This window comes from Rhinatrema bivittatum, chromosome 2 (genome assembly GCF_901001135.1).
Source record: "Rhinatrema bivittatum chromosome 2, aRhiBiv1.1, whole genome shotgun sequence".
Classification (NCBI taxonomy): domain Eukaryota; kingdom Metazoa; phylum Chordata; class Amphibia; order Gymnophiona; family Rhinatrematidae; genus Rhinatrema; species Rhinatrema bivittatum.
Window position 1 is genome coordinate 168,482,676 of NC_042616.1, and position 22,445 is coordinate 168,505,120.

At 43.6% G+C, this 22,445-nt stretch overlaps 1 protein-coding gene across 5 annotated transcripts in view; it reads left to right on the top strand.

The window, feature by feature from the left end:
- The window catches only part of AKAP9 (A-kinase anchoring protein 9), a 687,299-nt gene that overhangs the window by 573,814 nt on the left and 91,040 nt on the right, over positions 1-22,445 (top strand). For all 5 annotated transcript variants that reach the window (XM_029588843.1, XM_029588844.1, XM_029588845.1 and 2 more), the window contains one exon: positions 7,309-7,491. In XM_029588843.1, the coding sequence (XP_029444703.1) occupies positions 7,309-7,491 (183 nt within the window). The remainder of the gene's footprint in view (positions 1-7,308; positions 7,492-22,445) is intronic.

Below are 22,445 nucleotides of genomic sequence, written 5' to 3' on the forward strand. Positions count from 1 at the left end.
TCAGAGTCTCCCTACTTAAAATGTGCTAACCACGGATGTGTCCACCCTGTGATGGGGAGCTCATGTAGATGGGCTCGGCACCTAGGATCTGTGGTCCTCTCAGGAACGTTCTTTCAAATCAACGTCCTGGAGCTCAGGGCGATCAGGTATATGCTATGGGCTTTCAGAGATTGACTGTTAAACAAAGTTGTCCTGATCCAGACCGACAACCAAGTAGCCATGTGGTATGTCAACAAGTAGGAAGGCACGGGTCCGTACCTCCTGTGTCAGGAAGCGGTCCAGATCTGGTCATGGGCCCTGTCCCATGGGATGGTGCTCAGGGCCATGTAGCTAACTGGGATGGAGAATATGGTAGCAGACAGTCTGAGTCAAGCCTTCAGACCCACGAATGGTCCCTGGACCAGGGGGGGTAGCAAATCGGATATTCTGTCTCTGGGGGAGCCCAGACGTAGATCTGTTTGCGACTCCCTGCAACAGGAAGGTGCCTCTGTTCTGCTCCCTGTACAGATCAGACAGTAAACCAGCCTTGGATGCCCTTAACCATCATTGGGGCAAGGGACTTCTATACACATTTCCTCTGATTCCCTTAGTGGCGAAAACTATCTTGAAGCTTTCCTAAAAAGCTATTCCTAAAAATAGCATAGTCTGAAGAATAGTATGGCAATCTTTAGGCTCCAAAGGGGACTTCAACTACCTTAACATTCTTAGTTTAAAATACCCAGCTTTTAATAAGCTTTTAGAGGGTCTTCAAAGATGATTATGAGCCAAGAACATGAAGATTGCAAACATATGGAGCTAGGTTTTTCGTATGTCCTTCAAACTAGAACAAAGGGGGGGAAAGCCTACAGTCGCTCAGCAGCACGTGGTTCAGAGGGAGGTATCTTCAAAGGATACTAATGATGCATTAGAATTAAGGCATCCCGACAGTGAGGTTCCAATAATAAGAAAAGTAGTCCAAGTGCCTGTAACTAAAAACTCACCTGAGCTAAAAAATTCTAACTTACCTCTATCAATTAAAAAGCAGAATGAAAATACAAACAAAAAACAAACTTTGAAATGTTTGTATGCTAATGCCAGAAGTTTAAGAAGTAAGATGGGAGAATTAGAATGCATAGCAGTGAATGATGACATAGACTTAATCGGCATCTCAGAGACATGGTGGAAGGAGGATAACCAATGGGACAGTGCTATACCGGGGTACAAATTATATCGCATTGACAGTGAGGAGCACCCGGGAGGCGGTGTGGCGTTTTATGTCCAGGATGGCATAGAGTCCAACAGGATAAACATCCTGCATGAGACTAAATGCACAATCAAATCTTTATGGGTAGAAATCCCTTGTGTGTTGGGAAAGCCTATAGCGATAGGGGTATACTACCGTCCACCTGGTCAAGATGATGAGACGGACAGTGAAATGCTAAGAGAAATAGGGAAGCTAACCAAATTGGTAGTGCAGTAATAATGGGAGATTTCAATTACCAATTTTACAACAAAAGGAGTCAATACAGTAACCCAATAGGTAAAACTGTCAATAACAAGGGCAACCGAATAGGATTTAAATTATAGCCCAAGTGATGGTGTCATCAAGCCAGACGTTGTGATTTCAACCCAAAACCCAACCGGTCCTCTAATCATTCCATCACTGAAAAACTTGATTTTATTAATTGAAAAAATAATTTTTTTAATTTTTGAAAATTTTTTGATTTTATTGTAAAGTTAAAAATTCAGTCAGAAGGACTTTCAGAAATAGTCTTTGATAGACACTCAGCTCCGTTGACAATGTGAAGAAGAATTGATAAGCAATCTCTCACTGCACAATATAAACACAGCCCTACCGGTGTTTCGCAAAACAAGCTTCCTCAGGGGCATCTGAACAGTATCAACATAGGAGTATTTGCCAGTTCAAGATGGACACGAAGTCTCAGAAGTTCTTCTTCATCGCAAGGATGAAGCCACATCCTTGCGATGGAGAAGTTACAGAGAAGGGCTACCAAAATGATAAGGGGAATGGAACAACTCGCCTATGAGGAAAGACTAAAGAGGTTAGGACTTTTCAGCTTGGAGAAGAGACAACTGAGGGGGGATATGATAGAGGTGTTTAAAATCATGAGAGGTCTAGAACGGGTAGATGTGAATCGGTTATTTACTCTTTCGGATAGTAGAAAGACTAGGGGGCACTGCATGAAGTTAGCATGGGGCACATTTAAAACTAATCGGAGAAAGTTCTTTTTTACTCAATGCACAATTAAACTCTGGAATTTGTTGCCAGAGGATGTGGTTAGTGCAGATAGTATAGCTGTGTTTAAAAAAGGATTGGATAAGTTCTTGGAGGAGAAGTCCATTACCTGCTATTAAGTTCACTTAGAGAATAGCCACTGCCATTAGCAATGGTAACATGGAATAGACTTAGTTTTTGGGTACTTGCCAGGTTCTTATGGCCTGGATTGGCCACTGTTGGAAACAGGATGCTGGGCTTGATGGACCCTTGGTCTGACCCAGTATGGCATTTTCTTATGTTCTTATGTTCTTATTAAATGATTTTTTTGCTTCGGTGTTTACTGAAGAGGATGTTGGGGAGAAACCTGTATCGGACAAGGTTTTCATGGATAATTATTCAGATTGACTGAACCAAATCACGGTGAACCTAGAAGATGTGGTAGGCCTGATTGACAAACTGAAGAGTAGTAAATCGCCTGGACCAGGTGGTATACACCCCAGGGTTATGAAGGAACTAAAAAATGAAATTTCAGACGTATTAGTAAAATTTTGTAACCTATCATTAAAATCATCCATTGTACCTGAAGACTGGAGGGTGGCTAATATAACCCCAATATTTAAAAAGGGCTCCAGGGACGATCTGGGAAACTACAGACCAGTTAGCCTGACTTCAGTGCTAGAAAAAATAGTGGAAAGTGTTCTAAATATCAAAATCACAGAACATATAGAAAGGCATGGTTTTATGGAACAAAGTCAGCTTGGCTTTACCCAAGGCAAGTCTTGCCTCATAAATCTGCTTCACTTTTTTGAAGGAGTTAATAAACATGTAGATAAAGGTGAACCGGTAGATGTAGTATATTTGGATTTTCAGAAGGTGTTTGACAAAGTTCCTCATGAGAGGCTTCTAGGAAAAATAAAAAGTCATGGGTTAGGTGGCAATGTCCTTTTGTGGATTACAAACTGGCTAAAAGACAGGAAACAGAATAGGATTAAATGGACAATTTTCTCAGTGGAAGAGAGTGAGCAGTGGAGTGCCTCAGGGATATGTATTGGGACCCGTACTTTTCAATATATTTATAAATGATCTGGAAAGAAAAACGACAAGTGAGGTAATCAAATTTGCAGATGATACAAAATTGTTCAAAGTAGATAAATCACAAGCAGATTGTGATAAATTGCAGGAAGACCTTCTGAGACTGGAAAATTGGGCATCCAAATGGCAGATGAAATTTAATGTGGATAAGTGCAAGGTGATACATATAGGGAAAAATAACCCATGCTATAGTTACACAATGTTGGGTTCCATATTAAGAGCTATTACCCAAGAAAGAGATCTGGACGTCATAGTGGATAACACATTGAAATCATCGGTTCAGTGTGCTGCGGCAGTCAAGAAAGCAAACAGAATGTTGGGAATTATTAGAAAGGGAATGTTGAATAAAACGGAAAATGTCATAATGCCTCTGTATCGCTCCATGATGAGACCACACCTTGAATACTGGTCACCACATCTCAAAAAAGATATAGTTGCGATGGAGAAGGTACAGAGAAAGGCGACCAATATGATAAAGGGAATGGACAGCTCCCCTACGAGGAAAGACTAAAGAGGTTAGGACTTTTCAGCTTGGAGAAGATACGGCTGAGGGGGATATGATAGAGTTGTTTAAAATCATGAGAAGTCTAAAATGGGTTAATGTGAAAGTTATTTACTCTTTCCGATAATAGAAAGACTAGGGGGCACTCCATGAAGTTAGCATGTGGCACATTTAAAACTAAACGGAGAAAGTTCTTTTTCACTCAACGCACAATTAAACTCTGGAATTTGTTGCCAGAGGATGTGGTTAGAGCAGTTAATGTAGCTGTGTTTAAAAAAGGATTGGATAAGGTCTTGGAGGAGAAGTCCATTACCTGCTATTAATTAAGTTGACTTAGAAAATAGCCACTGTTATTACTAGCAACTCTAGCATGGAATAGACTTAGTGTTTGGGTGCTTGCCAGGTTCTTATGGCCTGGATTGGCACTGTTGGAAACAGTATGCTGGGTATGATGGACCCTTGGTCTGACCCAGTATGGCATGTTCTTATGTTCTTAAACTTAAAAGACAGTATATTATCCAGTATAGGTTGTTGACTCAAATTAACACGTCAGTCTTAGCAATATTTAATGATAATTTAGGATAGAATAACTATGTTTTATGGTAGATAAATGTCAAGCTGTTTAAAAGTCATAGATCAAGAATTAAAAACAGGGGCAAAAACTGACTGTCATCTGCAAATATTCTGAAACATAAGGCCATACCTGAGAGCAGCTTAGAGAGTGGTGATAAATATAAATAAAAAATGGTGGCTGACAAAGCCAAACTCTGAGGAGTACCTTTTTTGGCAGGTTCAAAGTAGCATTTCCAATTCAAACTCTGAGCATACCTCTCTAACGGGCCAATTCAGTAAAGTCCGCGGGAGAGCGCGCACAGGCCACTTGCCTGCGCGCGCGATTCAGTATTTAAATTAGGCCCGGTAGTAGAAACGGGCAAAAGGAGGCGCTAGGGACACTAGCGCATCCCTAGCACCTCCTTTAGACCCAGAGCTGCGGCTGTCAGCGGGTTTGATAGCCGACGCTCAATTTTGCCGGCGTCAGTTCTCGAGCCCGCTGACAGCCGCGGGCCGACTTCAAATTTTTTTTTTTACTTTTTTTACCCTTCAGGACCTCCGACTTAATATCGCCATGATATTAAGTTGGAGGGTACACAGAAAAGTAGTTTTTACTGCTTTTCTGTGCACTTTCCCGGTGCCCGAAGAAATTAGCGCCTACCTTTGGGTAGGCGCTAATTTCTTAAAGTAAAATGTGCGGCTTGGCTACACATTTTACTTACTGAATCGCGTAGGAATAGCTAATAGGGCCCTCAACATGCATTTGCATGTTGAGGGCGCTATTAGGTTCGGCGGGTTGGACGCGCGTTTTCGGCCCCTTACTGAATAAGGGGTAAGGGAAAACGCGCGTCCAATAGCAGGTTAACAGTGTGCTCCGTCGGAGCACACTATACTGTATCGGCCCATAAGGACTTAAACTATTGCAGTGCGATTCCCATTATCCCAAACTCTTGTAGGCGTCTAATCCAAATCCCATTGGTCTAGGCTATCAAAAATGGCTGAAATGTCTAACAATGCTAACATATACCTTTGGCCACTGTCAAAACTGCAGTATGCTATCACACATTGAGAACAGCAATGTTTCAGTACTAAAATTCTTTCCAAAGCCAAATTGGCCCCGGTCAAGTATAGAGTGTTCCTCAAGGTAATCTCCCTTTTAGAGAGCAGATGTCTGTTTCTTCAAAATGTTCTGTTACACATCTATGATAGAAATTGTTTAATGGATAAAATGTGTATTCAGAACTCAGGTGAATGGTGGCATGTCCTTTATTTATAGCTGGCAAGAGTTAGCAGTGCAATACTAATCTCATGGATAAGCAGTGAGGATTACCTAAACATGGTGGTTTGTTTTATTTGTTCATACGTTTCTTTGTTTATATTAACTGTTAATTGTAAAAGTATATTTTTTAAATTTACTCATTTCATAGATAGCTAAGAGGGAGATTTACTAAGCTGCGAGATGCTGATATCACATAGTAAATGGCATTTAATGTGTATTAATTGCAGTTTATCGCACAATATAAACAAAGATTTCTTCCCCTTATGGAAATAAGCTACTTTGCATGCATAAAATTTCCTAATGCATGCCAGGCAGATTATGCATAGGCAATCTAATGCAAATAAAATAACACAGCTGACTTGGGGCTGACTTTTTTCTGTTATTTTATTGCTATAGAGGGAGGTGTAGATAAATTTTCCCGGGAGCATCAGGCTGCTAACACAGGTACCCAAAACTCCATTGGAAAATTTAAAGGGCAAAGGTGCCCTATACACCCTCTCAAAAGGAATTACTCCGGGGAAAAATGTCAAGCCCCAACAGCACCCCAACCCCATGCTGCCACCTAATGAGGTGGCACTGAGCCCCCAGGGAAATAAACCTTAGGCACACACGCAAATCCCCCTTCCAAATTAAAAAAAATATCTGTTGTCTAGTGTCCACCCCCATTCCCCCCACTTCAAAATGTAGGACCCTAGTGATTGGTGGGGGGGGGACTGGTACAACCCCCAACTAACCCCTACTACCTTGCCAAATGGTCTTTGGTAGCCTGCTGGGGGGCCTGGGGTACCCTTTCGCCCTAGGCCCGGTTGGCACCTTTTTTCAAAATGATACGTACCTGACCTTGCCCTTATCACATGGTAGGAGCAAGGGTGGGTAGGCGCCATTTTGAAAATTGGCGCCGCCTGAAGCTAGGTGGATCCCCAGTGAACTATCAAAGACTATTTGGTAGGGTACTGGTGTTAGGGAGAGGGCTGGGGTGTACCAGCTCCACGAAGACCACCTGGTCCTACTTTTTGGGATGGTAGGAATGGAGGAGAGGGACACAAAACACTAGGTATTTTTTTGATTTGGAAGGGGGTTTGGAATTGGAGGGGGCTGTTGTGTCATTTTGGAATTTGAAGGGGAGGTGGTAGAGGATCAGGGCCAAAGGGAAGGTACTGTGGCATGCTTTTTTGTCGTGCATCTTTTACCACAATAAAAAATTGCACCGTGGTTCAGATGTGCTAATTTGTCAGGGAGGGGCCAAATATCATGGGGATGCCCCCCCCAGGATATTTGGTCCCTTCCACGATAAACTATCACAGCTTAGTAAATCTTCTTCTAAATTTGAATCTGAGTGATTTAATTTTCATATGTAGTCATTCAGGCTCTATATGAATGTCTGATGTCTTTTCAGAATATAGTTTACGGGCATAGCTCTGTTATTAAAAGGAGCCCATGTTAGTCTGCACAGAACAGCACTATGATAATGAGTAAGAAAAATGAAGAAGAAATGAAGAAGACATTCACTAATTAGTAGAAATCAAATATTTTAGAGAAAAGAAGACCAAATATTTGTATTTTGTGCAAACTTGTATTATAATCACAGACTATATTTAGTATTTACATACATTTATGTTTTTAAAGTATACAAATAAACTTAGCACATATTTTGAATCCTTACAGGAGAGTCCGGAATCGTCAATACATATCCAGGACTGGCGAGGTGAGCTTCTTCATGCCATTCAGGAGGTCTTTCTAAAGGAAGCAAATGTTCTGCGAGCAGCATTTCATACACAGTTGGCAGCCCTGGGTACCACAGAAGCAGCAATATTGGTGAGCCAGTTGGAAGACAGACTGAAAGAACAGGTAAATTGAAGAAAAGACAACAGGCACTTCTTGGTCCAAAAATGCTTTTGGACCAAAATGCTTTTGGATGAGATCAGCACAACTCTTATAGAACAAAAAGTACATTGTAACTCACTTAATACATATTTTTAATAGACTATCATATGTTTCTGAAAGGTGTCTTTAAATGTAATACTTATTACAATATCAAAATTGGTCTTGCATTTACATGTATGATCATATTTGTTCACATAATTCTATGAAATTCATTTAAAAAAAAAACTAAACTATCTTTTCCATTTTTAATAAGCATGGGTGTAGCTTGCTTATTGCGGTGGTTACTTCCCCTACTTCCCCTACTACCCATAACTAATCAAGCTTGATATTTCACTTGGTTGCAGCTCCATCACTGCTCTCTACATTAATGGTGGGGGTGGAAGGGAAATAGAACCAAAGAACTAAGAGAAACAGATAAGTATGAGAAAAAAATGTGAAGCTTGCTGGGCAGACTGGATGGGCCGTTTGGTCTTCTTCTGCCGTCATTTCTATGTTTCTATTTCATCTTGCTATTCCAGTCTTGTGAGTCCAAACAGGTGGGTCATATCTTCCTACCAGCAGATGGAGGCAAAGCACAAAGACTTTCTCCGATTAGTCTTAGCAAGTAGCACATTTAAGACTAATCAGAGAAAATTCTTTTTCACTCAACATACAATAAAGCTCTGGAATTTGTTGCCAGAGGATGTGGTTAGCGCAGTTAGTGTAGCTGGGTTCAAAAAAGGTTTGGATAAGTTCTTGTAGGAGAAGTCCATTAACTGCTATTAATCAAGTTTACTTAGGGAATAGCCACTGCTATTAATTGCATCAGTAGCATGGGATCTTCTTAGTGTTTGGGTAATTTCCAGGTTCTTGTGGCCTGGTTTGGCCTCTGTTGGAAACAGGATGCTGGGCTTGATGGACCCTTGGTCTGACCCAGCATGGCAATTTCTTATGTTCTTATGTTCTCCGTACAACACACATCAAAATACACAAAAGTAACTGGTATCATCAATCATCAATCACAATGTGGAACCACATGAATAAATCACCATTTGTATTATTTATATATCTGTAGGACCTCTGGACTACGTGAGTTTGCTAAGCGTACAGACTCATTTTATAGTATACAGGTCCAAGTTGCTTTTATTACTCAGGAGGTCAATTTTTAGAATTTTTTTTTGTAATTTTTGTTTTTCCTAAAATGTTTATAGACCCAAACCGTTGTTGGTCACAACATGCATCGCACAACTAGTTGCATCATTTCATGAAACGGAGCCAAACTCTCTAAATATAGACCACTTTGAAACACTTGAAATGCTTTTCTATTATATGTGTCCCAAAGGTATACTCATCTATTAAAATGTCCCTACACGATCGTGTTTTGGATTGTCCTGGTCCTGCTTCAGGGGCAGCGGCTCATCCAGCAAAATTTTGGGTCTGCAAAAGTAGCTTCCTTACGGTTCCATTTCGTCTCAAATCGTTATATCTGCGGTCTGCATCATCGACCGTTTCATGAAATGATGCAACTAGTTGTGCGATGCATGTAGTGACCAACAACGGTTTGGGTCTATAAACATTTTAGGAAAAACAAAAATTACAAAAAAAAAATTCTAAAAATTGACCTCCTGATTAATGAAAGCAACTTGGACCTGTATACTATAAAATGAGTCTGTACGCTTAGCAAACTCACGTAGTCCAGAGGTCCTACAGATATATAAATAATACAAATGGTGATTTATTCATGTGGTTCCACATTGTGATTGATGATACCAGTTACCTTTGTGTATTTTGATGTGTGTTGTACAAGTTTGGAGGTTCTGGAGTAAAAGTATTTTGGGCATTTATTGTGTGATTGATATCTTATGTTCTCCGTGACATCATTGCCACTATGTATAGGTAGATCAGCACAGAGAAACTCCTGTATACTCTGCCTCCAGCAGATGGTAAGACTCACTGGTGGTGCAGCAGGATTCAAGAGGTTCTGACACATCCTAGGGCCAGGCCCCTTTCTGCCAGGAGAACGAGCCCAGTGCTGAAGTTCCCAATTCCGGAGGGGTATTGGTTGAACCTGGGAATGTCATTTCTCTCACCTGGAAAAAATAAAAAGATGGGAGGTTTGGATCCCATCTAGTCATTTTTACAGCTGCTCAGTGCTCTGGAGAAAATCCTTTATCCAATCCCCCACCCCACCCCTTTCTACATGCTTGTCAGTGTGTCCCTTTAAGCAGACTTCAAAAAATAGAAAAGAGTGGACTTCCATTGATGCAAGGAAGCGGAGCTCCAAGGAAGCCTACCAGTGTTTATATTTTTTCAACATACCTTACGTTTCTCTGCTAAAATCAATGTCTTCTGTAGCAGCAATCCTGTAAATTAAGGACTGTGTGGGTCGAGAAGTTTATTTGCAAAATTGAAAGAGTACATCTCTATAAACACTGTGGGCAACCCAAGATAAGTAACGGTCTGCTGTAACAAAGATGGCAGTAGAGGGAACTTCCGACAATGATGTAGCGGAGTCGGAAGCAGGGGGAAAGAGTCCGTCGTCCCCTTTCCAATATCTTCATTATCTGGCCCCTGACACGTGGCGTTTTCCAAATTTGGAGGGAGCTCTGGGCAGCGATAAGGACAGGGGTTCAGGCAGCCCCAAAATTTTACAGCGGGGTAGAAAGGGATGCAACATTGCAACACCCGAAGTGCAGCGGTAAGAAGAGGCAGTGATTTCAAAATAGCGGCCGCACCTGAACCCATGAAAACACTGGACGCTGTTTCGGCTGCAGCCCTGCAACAAATCTCCAGCAGCGTCACCACCATCAGAATTCAAACCACAATGGAAGAGAACCAGCGATCAATGGAGGGGCGAGCAAAAAGGTTAGACCAGGCTGAGCAGTGCCTCTCTGACCACGGGGACCGGCTGGGGGCAGCTGAACAACGGGATTAGTGAGTTGCAGGCTCAGTAGGTCACCCTGTTAGAGAGACTTGAGGACCAAGAGAACCACAACCGCAGAAACAACCTAAAAATCATTGGTCTGCCCGAGTCTTTAAAGGAGGAGGCATTGTACGATTTCATGGAATGCTGGCTCCCCGACCACCTGAAACTTGCCCTCCCTGATGACCGAATTCAATGTGAGCGCATACATCGAGTGGGGCCGCTGTGGGAAAATGCTACCAGGCCTCGGCCAGTAATGGCCTGTATATTAAATTGGGCAAATAAGACCCAGCTACTGCGGGCTTTCCGCCAGCATACAGCAGTCGAATTCCAAGGCAACCACATTCTCCTGTTTAATGATTTCTCGGCCTCCACGGTGGCCCAACGCAGAGAAATGTCCCCCGCCTGCTCGGAGCGCCACAAACGGGGGATTCACCTCGCACTACTATACCCAGCTAAACTGAGGTTCTCCCATGAAAATAAAGTACTGTTTTTTTACTACCAAAGAAGAGGCGACAACTTTCATAGCCTCCTTATCAATGGCAAATGCAACCTGATCTCAGAAGCTACACTGGACACGCGATTTCTGTTTCCCTTCCAGTCTGAACTGTGTAGTGAGTACTATTGGACTGAACTTTAACGTTGGGAATCTGGTCTGGCCAAGTCTTGCTGACTTGGCAGCTGTTATTTCTACTGGTATCTGGGGCCCAGGAACACTATGGTGGCCTGTGTTGTGATGCCAAAGGTTCGAATGTTTACTGGGTATTTGCTGAAGGCACCTCTTCAAATGGATCTGGGTTGGGGGAGAGGGGACCTAGGGGGAGGTCGCCCGAGTACAGATGTTTGTGTGGTCTGTTTTGGGGACAGCATTGTGCCTCTTGGAGCAAAATGGTGGTGTTTGCGTTTCAGTTTGTATGGTGGATGAGTGAGAACGTGGATGGATGTGAGTGTATGTGGGGGGGGGGTGGGACTCGGGTACCAACACAGGTGGGGGAGACCAAGCGCGGGAGCTCTTTGCTGCCAGGAATGGGGCAAAGACGCAGTAGCAGCCTTACTCTTGGGGCATAGGCTGGGAGGCTCTGAGACCCTAGTCACGCACACGCATAAAAAGGGCCCTTTGTGAAACTCACTTACTAATACATGCTGTTTCAAAGCACTACATAATCATATCCCGGATCAGGACTTGAAAGAGCTTCAATTCCGAATACTCCATCACGCTATCTGTGACGACGTACACCGCTTCCATATGAAATTCATGTCTTCCCCAAGCTGCATCAAATGTGGGAGAGAGGACGGCACTTTACTCCATCGGCTGCTGCTCTGTGAAACCATGGCCGGATTCTGGTCTACAGTGATGGAGGATATAGGAAAATGTACCAGGGTTCCAGTGGCAAAAGCAGCGGAAGTCCTTCTGCGCTGTTCTCACCCGCAGCGGGCCTCCCTGGACCGATTTGAGCGCTGTGCCGTGTTGTTGGCATGTCGAACTATCTTGGCCTTCTGGGTGGAACCTACTTCTCAACCTTCTGTCAAAGCCTGGTATCAGCAGATGACGACTATGCAACTAGAGTGGCTGGATCATAGTGTGGGACATCGTAAGCTTGATAAAATTTACTGCAATTGTTGGACTGCCTTTTTTGACCTTTTGCCTATGGACATGCAAAGTAATTTATGCTCTACTGGTTACAAGGCGACATGGTATTAACCTTAACCTCCTGTATCGGGCTAGGTGTTCGATACTTAATTCCAATAGCCCCAACTTGGTCTCAGGGGTGGGGGGGAGGGGGGCAAGGGGGGGGGTGATTGTTTGCGGATGATAGAGGGAATGAATGTGGTGTATGGTTTGATGGATGATTGTTTATACCTGCACGCCAAGCCTATACCTTAGATATGTTATGCACTGGTGGTTGTACATGTAAATGTTGCTGTGTCACATGTATTTGTGTCTGAGTTGTACTGGTGATGTTGCCGCAGTTGCGGCTCATGGAAACTGTTAATAAAAATAATTTTGGAGAAAAAAAAAGATGGCAGTAGAGAGTGAAAGAATTGTAATCAACGCAAAGGAAGAATTGGTAAAAGAGATCTCACTCAGTGTCTCAGCAGTGTTGGACAGTCAATTAAATAAACTACAGTCTTCTGTCGACTAAATTAAGGAGGGATTAAAAAAACAGAATGTGACTATTACTGATCTTGATCAGAGGTTGGCTGCACTAGAAACAACATCAGATTGGTTAGCAAATCAAATGCAAGAACTGAAAAAAGAAAATACCACTCTTTAAGATTGAAGATCAGGAGATTTGAAGCAGGTGCAACAGTATAAGGATGGTGGGCCTGAAAGGGTCAAAAGATCCAGAGCTGACCCAAATAGAAATATTCTAGGACTTTTGTTAGAAATTGAGCCCATACTTGTGGAAAGAGCTCACAGAGTGGGTCCTGTGAAAGTGGATGGAACGAGGCCAAGGCAAGTAATATCCTGAGTACTTAATTTTTCAAAGTAAAAATAATTACTGCATATAGTAAATAGGGAACAATTAAATATAACAACCAGAAACATCTACTGTTTAACAACTTTTCAGCAAAAGTACTTGAGAACAGAAGAGTGTTTATTCCACTTTATTCTGAAATCAGTCGTAGGGGAATACAATTTGTTTTGCAATACCCTGCCAAATTAAACGCATTCCAGAGTGGAAGAGCAGTACTCATATAGAATAAAGACCAGGTGGACACATTTTTGGAATCCCTATAGAGACAACACTTCTTTTAGAGAGAGAGAGCGCATATTCAGTTTTCTTGCAGTTCTTGTTTCTGAACTACAAAGAGATTGTCAGAACATATGGTTTTGTAAACTTCTGCTTATTTTTTCTTGTACAAGTTGGGTGAAATTAAGTGATTTGTCAAGTTTATTTCAAGTTTCAGTTTGATCAGCAGATGATTGCCTGGAGAAGTTGATATGGCCATTGAAGCAATTCTTGTTTGTCCAAGTTGATGATGTCGTTTCTTTTGAACATTTGATTAGTGGATCATCATACTAGTGTCTCCAATAAGGCATTTTAAAAACAAGATGATCTGATCATTTCATCTTTATGCATAAAGGAAATGTTGAACACTACACCCGATTGACTGTTTCATTTTTCTTTTTTTCTTTTATTTTTACTAAGCTGCAATTATTACTGTTTACATAAGAAGGTAGAACAACTGCATGATCTTTTAAAATCATCACCTCATAAGTCTTTCCTAAACAGGTTTTGGTGGTTAAGATTACAAACATATTTAAGCAAGCTTACTATTGCTGGAGTTCTTTTCAGTTCTGTATACAAAGCAGTGAGCTTTGTTTTTAAGCTTGTAGGTTGTTCAAAGTTCAACTTTGGCTGATGGAAAATTATTTGAACCCTATTATTATATTTTCTTTAGTGAGCAAATATAAGACCAGTTTCTAAGACTGTTTAACTAGATTATGTAATTCATGGTTTATTTACTTTGATCTCAAAGTAGAATGTTATAAGCACCAAGTTTATTTTAAGCCTATATTATTCTTTTGTAAAAAGTTCATACCAATTTCCATACACTTGCATGGATATCTAAGAAGAAATGTTGCACCTAAGGAAAGAACTTCCTGAAGCATTACAAGAAACAATTTCCTTTTCTCCTGGGTGGTCTTAACCACATCCGGATAAATCCAAATCCTATTTCCATAGAACAAAGTTTGAGCTTTACAAAAATATAGTCTTAAAATCATATTTAAGTCCTGCTCAAACAAAAGAAACCAAAACAGTCTCTCTATCCACAACCTCTTCATGAGGACTCTCAAGTAAAGCAGAAACATCCAAGGGTGCCACAGGCGAAATAGGACAACCATTTACCCTTCCATCATGTGTAGAGAGAAAGAAAGCCTTATTAATCAGTGGATAGGCTTCAGCAGGCAAACCCAGAATTTGAATGGATGCGGTCTGATGCCAAAGATGGTTGAGAATCAGGTTTTGTGTTCATTGGGGACAGAAGTGTCTATGCTGGTGGGAATGGATGTCTGAAAATAGCTACTTTTCTGAGGCTTTTTATTTATTCTATCTTTGATAATGGATGACGAGGATTTTCTCCTTTAATATTAATGGCATACCTTCACCTATAAAAAGGAAGAAATCTTAACTTTGCTTAAACGTGGTAAAACACAAATAGTACTCCTGCAGGAAACATATCTTACAGAGACTGAGGATAAAAAATTGAAGCAAAACTGAGTTGGCCAATGCTTTTCATCTTCCTTTTCCAGCAAGCTACGTGGAACAGCAATATTAATACATAAGGATCTCCTTTTCCAACTTGAGAAGAAATGTAATAGTGGAGGTATATAATAGTGGTGGGATCTTTGCTACACCGTAAACTATTGTGCAACATATATGCCCTCAGTGTATATTCTCACACATTTTTCACAAACTTAGTTGCAGAATGAAGTCAATTTTCTCAATAACAGTTTATTATAGAGAGAGATTTCAACTTGGTTGTGACCCCACTAAGGATACCAAGCCTATAAATTCTTCTCAACTCATGAAGAAATCAGAGGGTATTGCCTTTTTATCTAAAGAGCTGCAATTAATAGACATATGGAGGGCTCTTCCCATTGGATGATGCTGGGAGCCACGACCAGATGTGCGCTTGGCCGGGCAGCTAGAGACTTTACCCCTGTCTCCGAAGTAAGTATACAGTATGTGACTGCATCCAAATTTGAAATAAACAGGCTGCAGCTTTATTTAACATAGCAACATGAGATATAAAAAACCAGTCCCCGGGCCAATACCTTAATAGCTTGGAAGAATCCAGGTCCATGACCCCATATCCACCCGCCACATACCAGCAAGGCAGTGCATCCAAGGATTGACACCCCCCCCACCCCCCCCACCCCCCACACACACACTGCATTTCCAACAAGAGGGCCCAAATGTACCAGGTGTGGTACCCACCCTTTCATGTGACATGGCCTTCTCTTCAGCCCCGTAGCTGACCCGACTTCGTGAGGCAGCTCCAACCTGATCAATAGCTCCCCAATTGGCCAGGTCCTGCCACAGGCATGCAATAGTGACTACACTTGTCTTATGCCCCCACAAATCCAGTGTCAGCTGCAGCCATCCCCATTTCTGTTAAAACTACCACAGTGGCCTCCTGAAAGTCATTGTTAAACAGGTCATAACCAATGTCAGACAAATGAATCTTATCCTGCCAGTACAACCCCTATACGCCCCATCCAGTCCCCAATCTGCCTATTTAACTTCCTCAGCTCCCCCCCCCCCCCCCCAATAGCTTCTGATTGGTAAATTTTATATGAGGGATAATGTCCGACCAAACAATGAGTACTCCCGGGAACCCACAAAGTTAACTCAAGGAGGTCCTTTCTGACCTGCCGCAACAATTGTATGCAAGACATAACCCCCAGATCATTACCCCAAGGTGCACAATTATGATGTTTGGGGAGGTTGTGGAATCCCTCTCTGCCCGAAACCTAGGTAGGATCTGGTCCCAGCGCATTCCGCAACTCCCCATCCATATGATGCGCAGCCAGCCCCAAATGCAGTTCGTATCCGCGCTCGCATGACTTCCTGGCTGCCCAGTGAATGAAGGAATGTCCTACTATCCAAACCAGTACAAACTTAGGAGGTGTCTTTGAAAGTGGGAGAAAAAATTTTCATGTTAGGTGATGTGAAGGGACGTGTGAGTCCGATCTAACCTGACATATGAGTTCACCGCAGAAGAATGCCACCTGTCTATCCGTTGTATTGCCTCTTTACCCAACCTGGCTTGGACTGCACTGGTGGCAGCTCCGATTCGGAAAGAGTGTGTCCCAAAGTTGCCTGCATCCAGGCCTACTCTGCCCAGTGCCTGCTTTAAGACTGCCAAAAATTGGTACCTTGAAAGAGGGACTCAATCCTCGTGAACCAGCAAGTGATCCCCCCAGCTGGCCACACGGCGAAGAATGCCTCCAAATTTGTGACCGGGTATGTCACCTGATTACTGAGCCATCTGAGTGCCAATGTTTCCCCTTGATTCATTTGATCGGTTTTTGACCTTGGGATGAGTATGTTCAACAGATGACCTGATTTCTTCACATTGTTAATAAGAATGCCTGTACACCCCTTTGACGCATTTAGAGGCTGCCACCAACTCACTTATGCGCAATGAACCAAAGAAGACGAATGAAAAGGCAAGGCGAAATAAGCAAGTTTCAAATTCCGAGTCACATATGTCGCGCAAAACATACCACAATTATACCAGCAAATCGTGTGTTATGGGATGCCTCCGATCATTTTTTGTCCTGATTTTCTGGCCCAACCCTTCATCATCTTTTTTTTTTTTTATTTTTAACCAGAAAACCCTTTGTAGGGTCCCCCCAATCCTTGGCATCCATAAAGAAGGCAAGCCCTGCTAGCTGTTTCACAACCACACCCCTAGACAACCTGTTGTCTTTGCCCTGGGTACGTATGCCACAATCAGGTCGTCTGACAAAGGTCCCGCCTCCCATCCAGATTGGTTTAGGAAAGAACGTATTCTTGCATATCCTCTGTAGTAGGCATCCCAAGTAGCGGGAGCCACCCTGCAGCAGGTCTAGGGTGGTTGGGTTCCACTCCGCCATAAGTGCTCCAGTACTGGTGTTCCGGCCTCGTCAGCCCCTGATACCTGGTTTTGAAATAAAGTCCATTTAGCGCAAGACAGAGAATCCACCATGCCTTTGCGAACCCCAGGGACGCAACGTGCTCTAATTGTGTTAATGCGCAGTCTACTGAGAATCAACTGCCTCAGGAGCTCAGCCACCCTGGGGAATTTTGCCAGCTGCTTGTTCAGCACATAAACCATGGCCTGATTATCGCCCCAGAAAACAATGTTTATCGCACAACCTGTCCGCCCATAGACCAACGCCACTAGTAAAGGGAATAGCTCGAGGAATGTGATGTTTGCTGTTAACCCTGCCTTGACCCAAGAGATGGGCCATGGGTCAGCGCATCATGCACCCTGGCAGTATAAACCAAATCCCCACGTTTCTGAAGCATCTGTTGTATGTCCAAGTCACAGCTAGATATCGGGGGCTCATGCCATATGGATACGCCATTGTATCCATTCAAAAAAGAAGATCATATGCATAAGTCCTCCCTCATAAGCTTGGCTATCCTGATAAAAGGGTATGGGCGATGTTTCCCAGCCATTGCAGCTGACAACCCATGCAAGAATGCTCTTCCCATAGGAATCACCCTGCAAGCGAAAGTAAGGGAGCCCAAAATGGATTTGGACCTCTCAGTGTCAGCTTCTTGGCTCGCGTGGCCCGATCCAAGATGCTGTGCAGTTTACGCAATTTATCATCAAGAAGTCTGGATATCATTCACTCGGAGTCTAGCTCGATGCCCAGAAAATGCATGGTGGTTTCCAGGCCTTTGGTCTTCTCTTGGGCCAGTGGTACGCCAAAGTCTTTGGCTACTCCTTGAAAAACACGGAGGAAGCACGCCACAGTCTCAGTTCCAGCAGGACCGACGAACAGGAAGTCATCAAAGTAGTGGATGATTTGTCTGTGCCCACCCCCACCCCCAACAATTCACCCTTTGGTTGCTGTCAGTTCTGCTCCGCAGCTTCTACCTCCGAAGGAGCCGCCCTTCCCGTACTCCAAATGTCATAAGAACATAAGAAATTGCTATACCGGGTCAGACCAAGGGTCCCATCAAGCCGAGCATCCTGTTTCCAACTGTGGCCAGTCCAGACTACAAATAATCTAGTAAGTACCCAAATACTAAGTAGATCCCATGCTAATGATGCCAGTAAATAGCAGTGTCTATTTTCTGACAACTTCTCCTCCATGAACTTATCCAAACCTTTTTTAAACCCAGCTACACTAACTGCACTAACCACACTAGCCACATAGCAACAAATTCCAGAGCTTAATTGTGCGTTGACTAAAAAAGAATTTTCTCCGATTAGTTTTAAATGTGCTACTTGCTAACTTCATGGAGTGCCCCCTAGACCTTCTATTATCCGCAAGAGTGCTAACTGATTCACATTTACCCGTTCTAGACCTCTCATGATTTCAAAGACCTCTATCATATCCCCCCTCAGCCGTCTCTTCTCCAAGCTGAACAGCCATAACCTTTTTAGCCTTTACTCATAGGGGAGCTATTCCATCCTCTTTATCATTTTGGTCACCCTTCTCTGTACCTTCTCCATCACAATTATATCTTTTTTGAGATGCAGCGACTAGAATTGTAAACAGTATTCAAGGTGCGGTATCACCATGGAGCAGTACAGAGGCATTATGACATTTTCTGTTTTTATTCACCATTCCCTTCCTAATAATTCCTAACATTCTGTTTGCTTTTTTGACTGCTGCAGCACACTGAACTGACTATTTCAATGTATTATCCACTATGACACCTAGAACTTTTTCCTGGATGGTAGCTCTTAATATGGATGGAACCTAACATTGTGTAAGTACAGCATAGATTATTTTCCTCTATATGCATCACCTTGCACTTGTCCACATTAAATTTCATCTACCATTTGGATGCTCAATCTTCCAGTCTCTCAAGATCCTCCTGCAATTTACCACAGTCTGTCCGGACCTTCACCCTGGGCGTTGATAGCGGTGGTACTTTCTCGTCGCTGCACCTTGAGCTCCGAATGCTGATTGATGCTGCCTTCACCACCAACTTGTTGCACCAGTGTTGTGCCACTGATGTTCGCCGCTGGGGTGCCAGCAGATCTCTCTCAACCGTCCTGAATGGAGTGCCCCTCCTATTGTCCTGGCCATTGCACCTATTGGATATGGTGTACACTGGGCAGCCCCCTGGGAAGCCCACCGGGGACCACTGCGACACAATGCTATAAATGTGCAGGTTGATGCTCCAATTACTGGACGGATACCATGGCCCGCACAGCCATGCACTAGGAAGCCCTACTCCTGAGGAGAAACTAGCGCCGTGAGGGAAGTCATGCTGAAAGAAGAGCCATGCCAGGAGGGGACCTGAAGCTGAGGGAAGGTCGGCGTGTATCCTCTTGCTTGATCGCTGTGTTGTCGAGCTGGCAACACAACATCTTTCCGTCAAGGCATAACAGGCTGTGCTGGATCTGGAGGGGGTTCCAACTCCACTTGTGGCTGTGGCTACTCCTGCCCTTGTGGGATTGTTATGACCGGCACGCCAAGAGTCTCTCACTGATTGTCTTCGTTGGTGGGCTCAAGCGGCAATGGTCCCTCTTGTCCGTCCCTCTCCTGCATCATGTGGTCCGTCTTGTGCCAGCTCGCCCCCTTCTGAGCCCTGCCCCTTCCCCTGCTTTGGAAAGTCTGCGACCTGTCCCGTTGGCCCTCAGATCGATTATGCCGACTGTGCTCCATCGGATAGCCCTCCCCTTCGCATGGGAAGCCTCCCCCTCGAGCCCCTTTCGAACCCTGTCACTCACTGGATCAGGAACCTCTGGTGTTTTGAAGATGACTGTCGTCTCCTCGTGGCAGCAGGACTCTTTTCTGCCTGCTTTCCTCTTCTTTTCTCCTTCTCCCTCTTCTTCACTCTACTTTTCTTCTCCCCCCCCCCTTTTTTTTTTTTTTTTAATTTCAAATCGGGGGAAAAAGAAAGAAAGAGGGGGGGAGCGGACCATTGTGCCGACCACTCCAGGCTGCAAAATCGCGGTTTCCTTGATTTTTTTTGTTGTTGTTTTTTAAATGCCCTGAACGGGGAAAACAGCAGCAGTTAAAGCCTCTCGTCAGAAGGCAAGGAAAGCTGCCACCCGAGGCTGGTGTGAGTTGCGGTGAGAAGAAACGGATGTTTGAGTCACCTACAACGCAGTCGCCGGTAAAAAAAAAAAAAAAAAAAAGGGCCGCCCACGGGCAACGCTGAGCCCTTTAAACGCCGCCGACACGTCATCAGAAGCAGCTGGGGGGCCGGCCGCTCCCAGTGACGTGTCAGCAGAAGCCCGCCCAAAAGAGGCCAGCCTGGGCTGATGCCCTTCGTCCAAGTGCTGCCGCCATCATCAGGGACTGCCAGGGAGCCAGCCGTCCCCGATGACATCAGAAAAAGGCGACGTCTATGCATCCGTGTGTGCACGGCCCGGCCCCAGGTCACCCACAGGCTCCGGTCATTTGGCACGGGCCCGCACATATATGATTTTTTTTTACTTTCTAAATCACGTAACAGTTACTCCCATATTAATTGCATCCTTATTTCTGCTCCATTATCCTCCAAAGTTAGGAAAGCAGAGATCTGACCATTTTTATGGATTTAGCCCTAGGATGTCTCAATCTACAGCTTTTAAATGGGGCCTTCTACCCTTTATCATGACGCTGAATTTCGAGAATTTCTTAAACTAAAATAGAAAGACTATGTGGAAAGGAATTATTTTGGGCAGCTAGCAAAGCTGTGTAGAGAGGTAAGATAATTGCTTATATAGCACACAAAAATAAAACTAGAGATGCTAAAATCTTAAAATTGAGCTTAGCACTTACAAGGTTGAAGGCTCGCCATATAAGAACTTTTGATAGTGATATTAAATTGCAAATTGATACAGTTAAAAAATTGCAATCAACTTTTTCATCAACGTGAGGTGCAAAGCATTCTAAATTTTCAAAGTAAACTCTTTAGACATGGAAGTACAGCGAATAAAACATTGGCCAGACTGCATTCCTAGTGGCAATATGTTCAGCCCATCGCATCTCCAAACTTCAAGCACTATCCTGTCTGGAACCATTCCTCAGATTCACACCGGGGTCCATACAGCTACGCACTGTACCCTCCTTCCTTCCAAAGGTGGTTTCTCATTTCCATCTAAACTAAACCATCTCGCTGCCATCTCCAGACTAGCATAAGGACTCGGAAGACTCATGCCTCCTTCGCCATATTAACGTCGGCAGACTCCTAGTCCGATACCTGGAATGATCAGAATCCGTACGAAAGACGGATCACCTATTCGTCCTTCACAGCGGGAAGAAACAAGGGGAAGCGGCCTCGCGGGCAACCGTAGCCCGCTGGATCAAAGAAGTAATCAAGGCGGCCTACATAGAGGCAGGCAAGCCTCCACCTCTAGAAGTCAAGGCCCATTCCACCAGAGCCCAGGCAGTATCCTGGGCAGAAACCAAGATGCTGTCACCTGCCGAGATCTGTAGGGCGGTGACATGGTCCTCCATTCACACCTTCTCGAGGTTCTACCACCTGGATGTTCAGGCCCAGGAGGACACAGCATTTGCAAGGGCAGCCTCCTGCCCGGTTCGGGAGTAGCTTTTGTACATCCCATTGGTCCTGAGTCCATCTGCTACAGCCTAGGAAATGGAGAAATTACTTACCTGATGATTTTGTTTTCCTTAGTGAAGACAGATGGACTCAGTATCCCACCCACAGCTGCCTCAGATTACGGAAACCTCGGGTGACAATCCCCGAGAGCAAGACAAGCACAGGTAAGTCACGCTTTACCTCTAGTTAGGACACCCATAGCTGCCGGGTGCCGGCATTTTTCGGTTGAGTGCACTGGCGGTCTCCAGCTAAAATTCACCTCAACCAGTTCAAGTTAATCAAGTTATTCAAACACTCATATATCCACAATTGCTTTTCGAGGAGAATACTGAAGAGCAGAGCTTCATGCAGGGGTATTTGTAGTGCTGACTTCAGATTGAAATCTGACTCTGTCTCCAACTGCTATCAGGAGCACCCTATACCCATTGGTCCTGAGTCCATCTGCCTACACTAAGGAAAACAAAATTATCAGGTAAGTAATTTCTCCATTACTCAGTAAGGAATAATAGCTTGAGATCTATTTAATGTTTGAGTATATGCCAGGTACTTGTGACTTGAATTGGCCATTGTTGGAAACAGGATGCTGGGCTTGAAGGACCATTGGTCTGATCTAGTATGGCATACCTTATGTTCTTATGTTACCTCAAGTTGAAGCTATGGTAATAATGGTCACTAGAAGGACTATGATCTTAGTTGAGGGAGCCAAGATTCTTTAAAGATCCCGAGGATTGAAAGATTGAACTTCCATTGAAACATCTGTTTACTTTCATAGCTCTGGT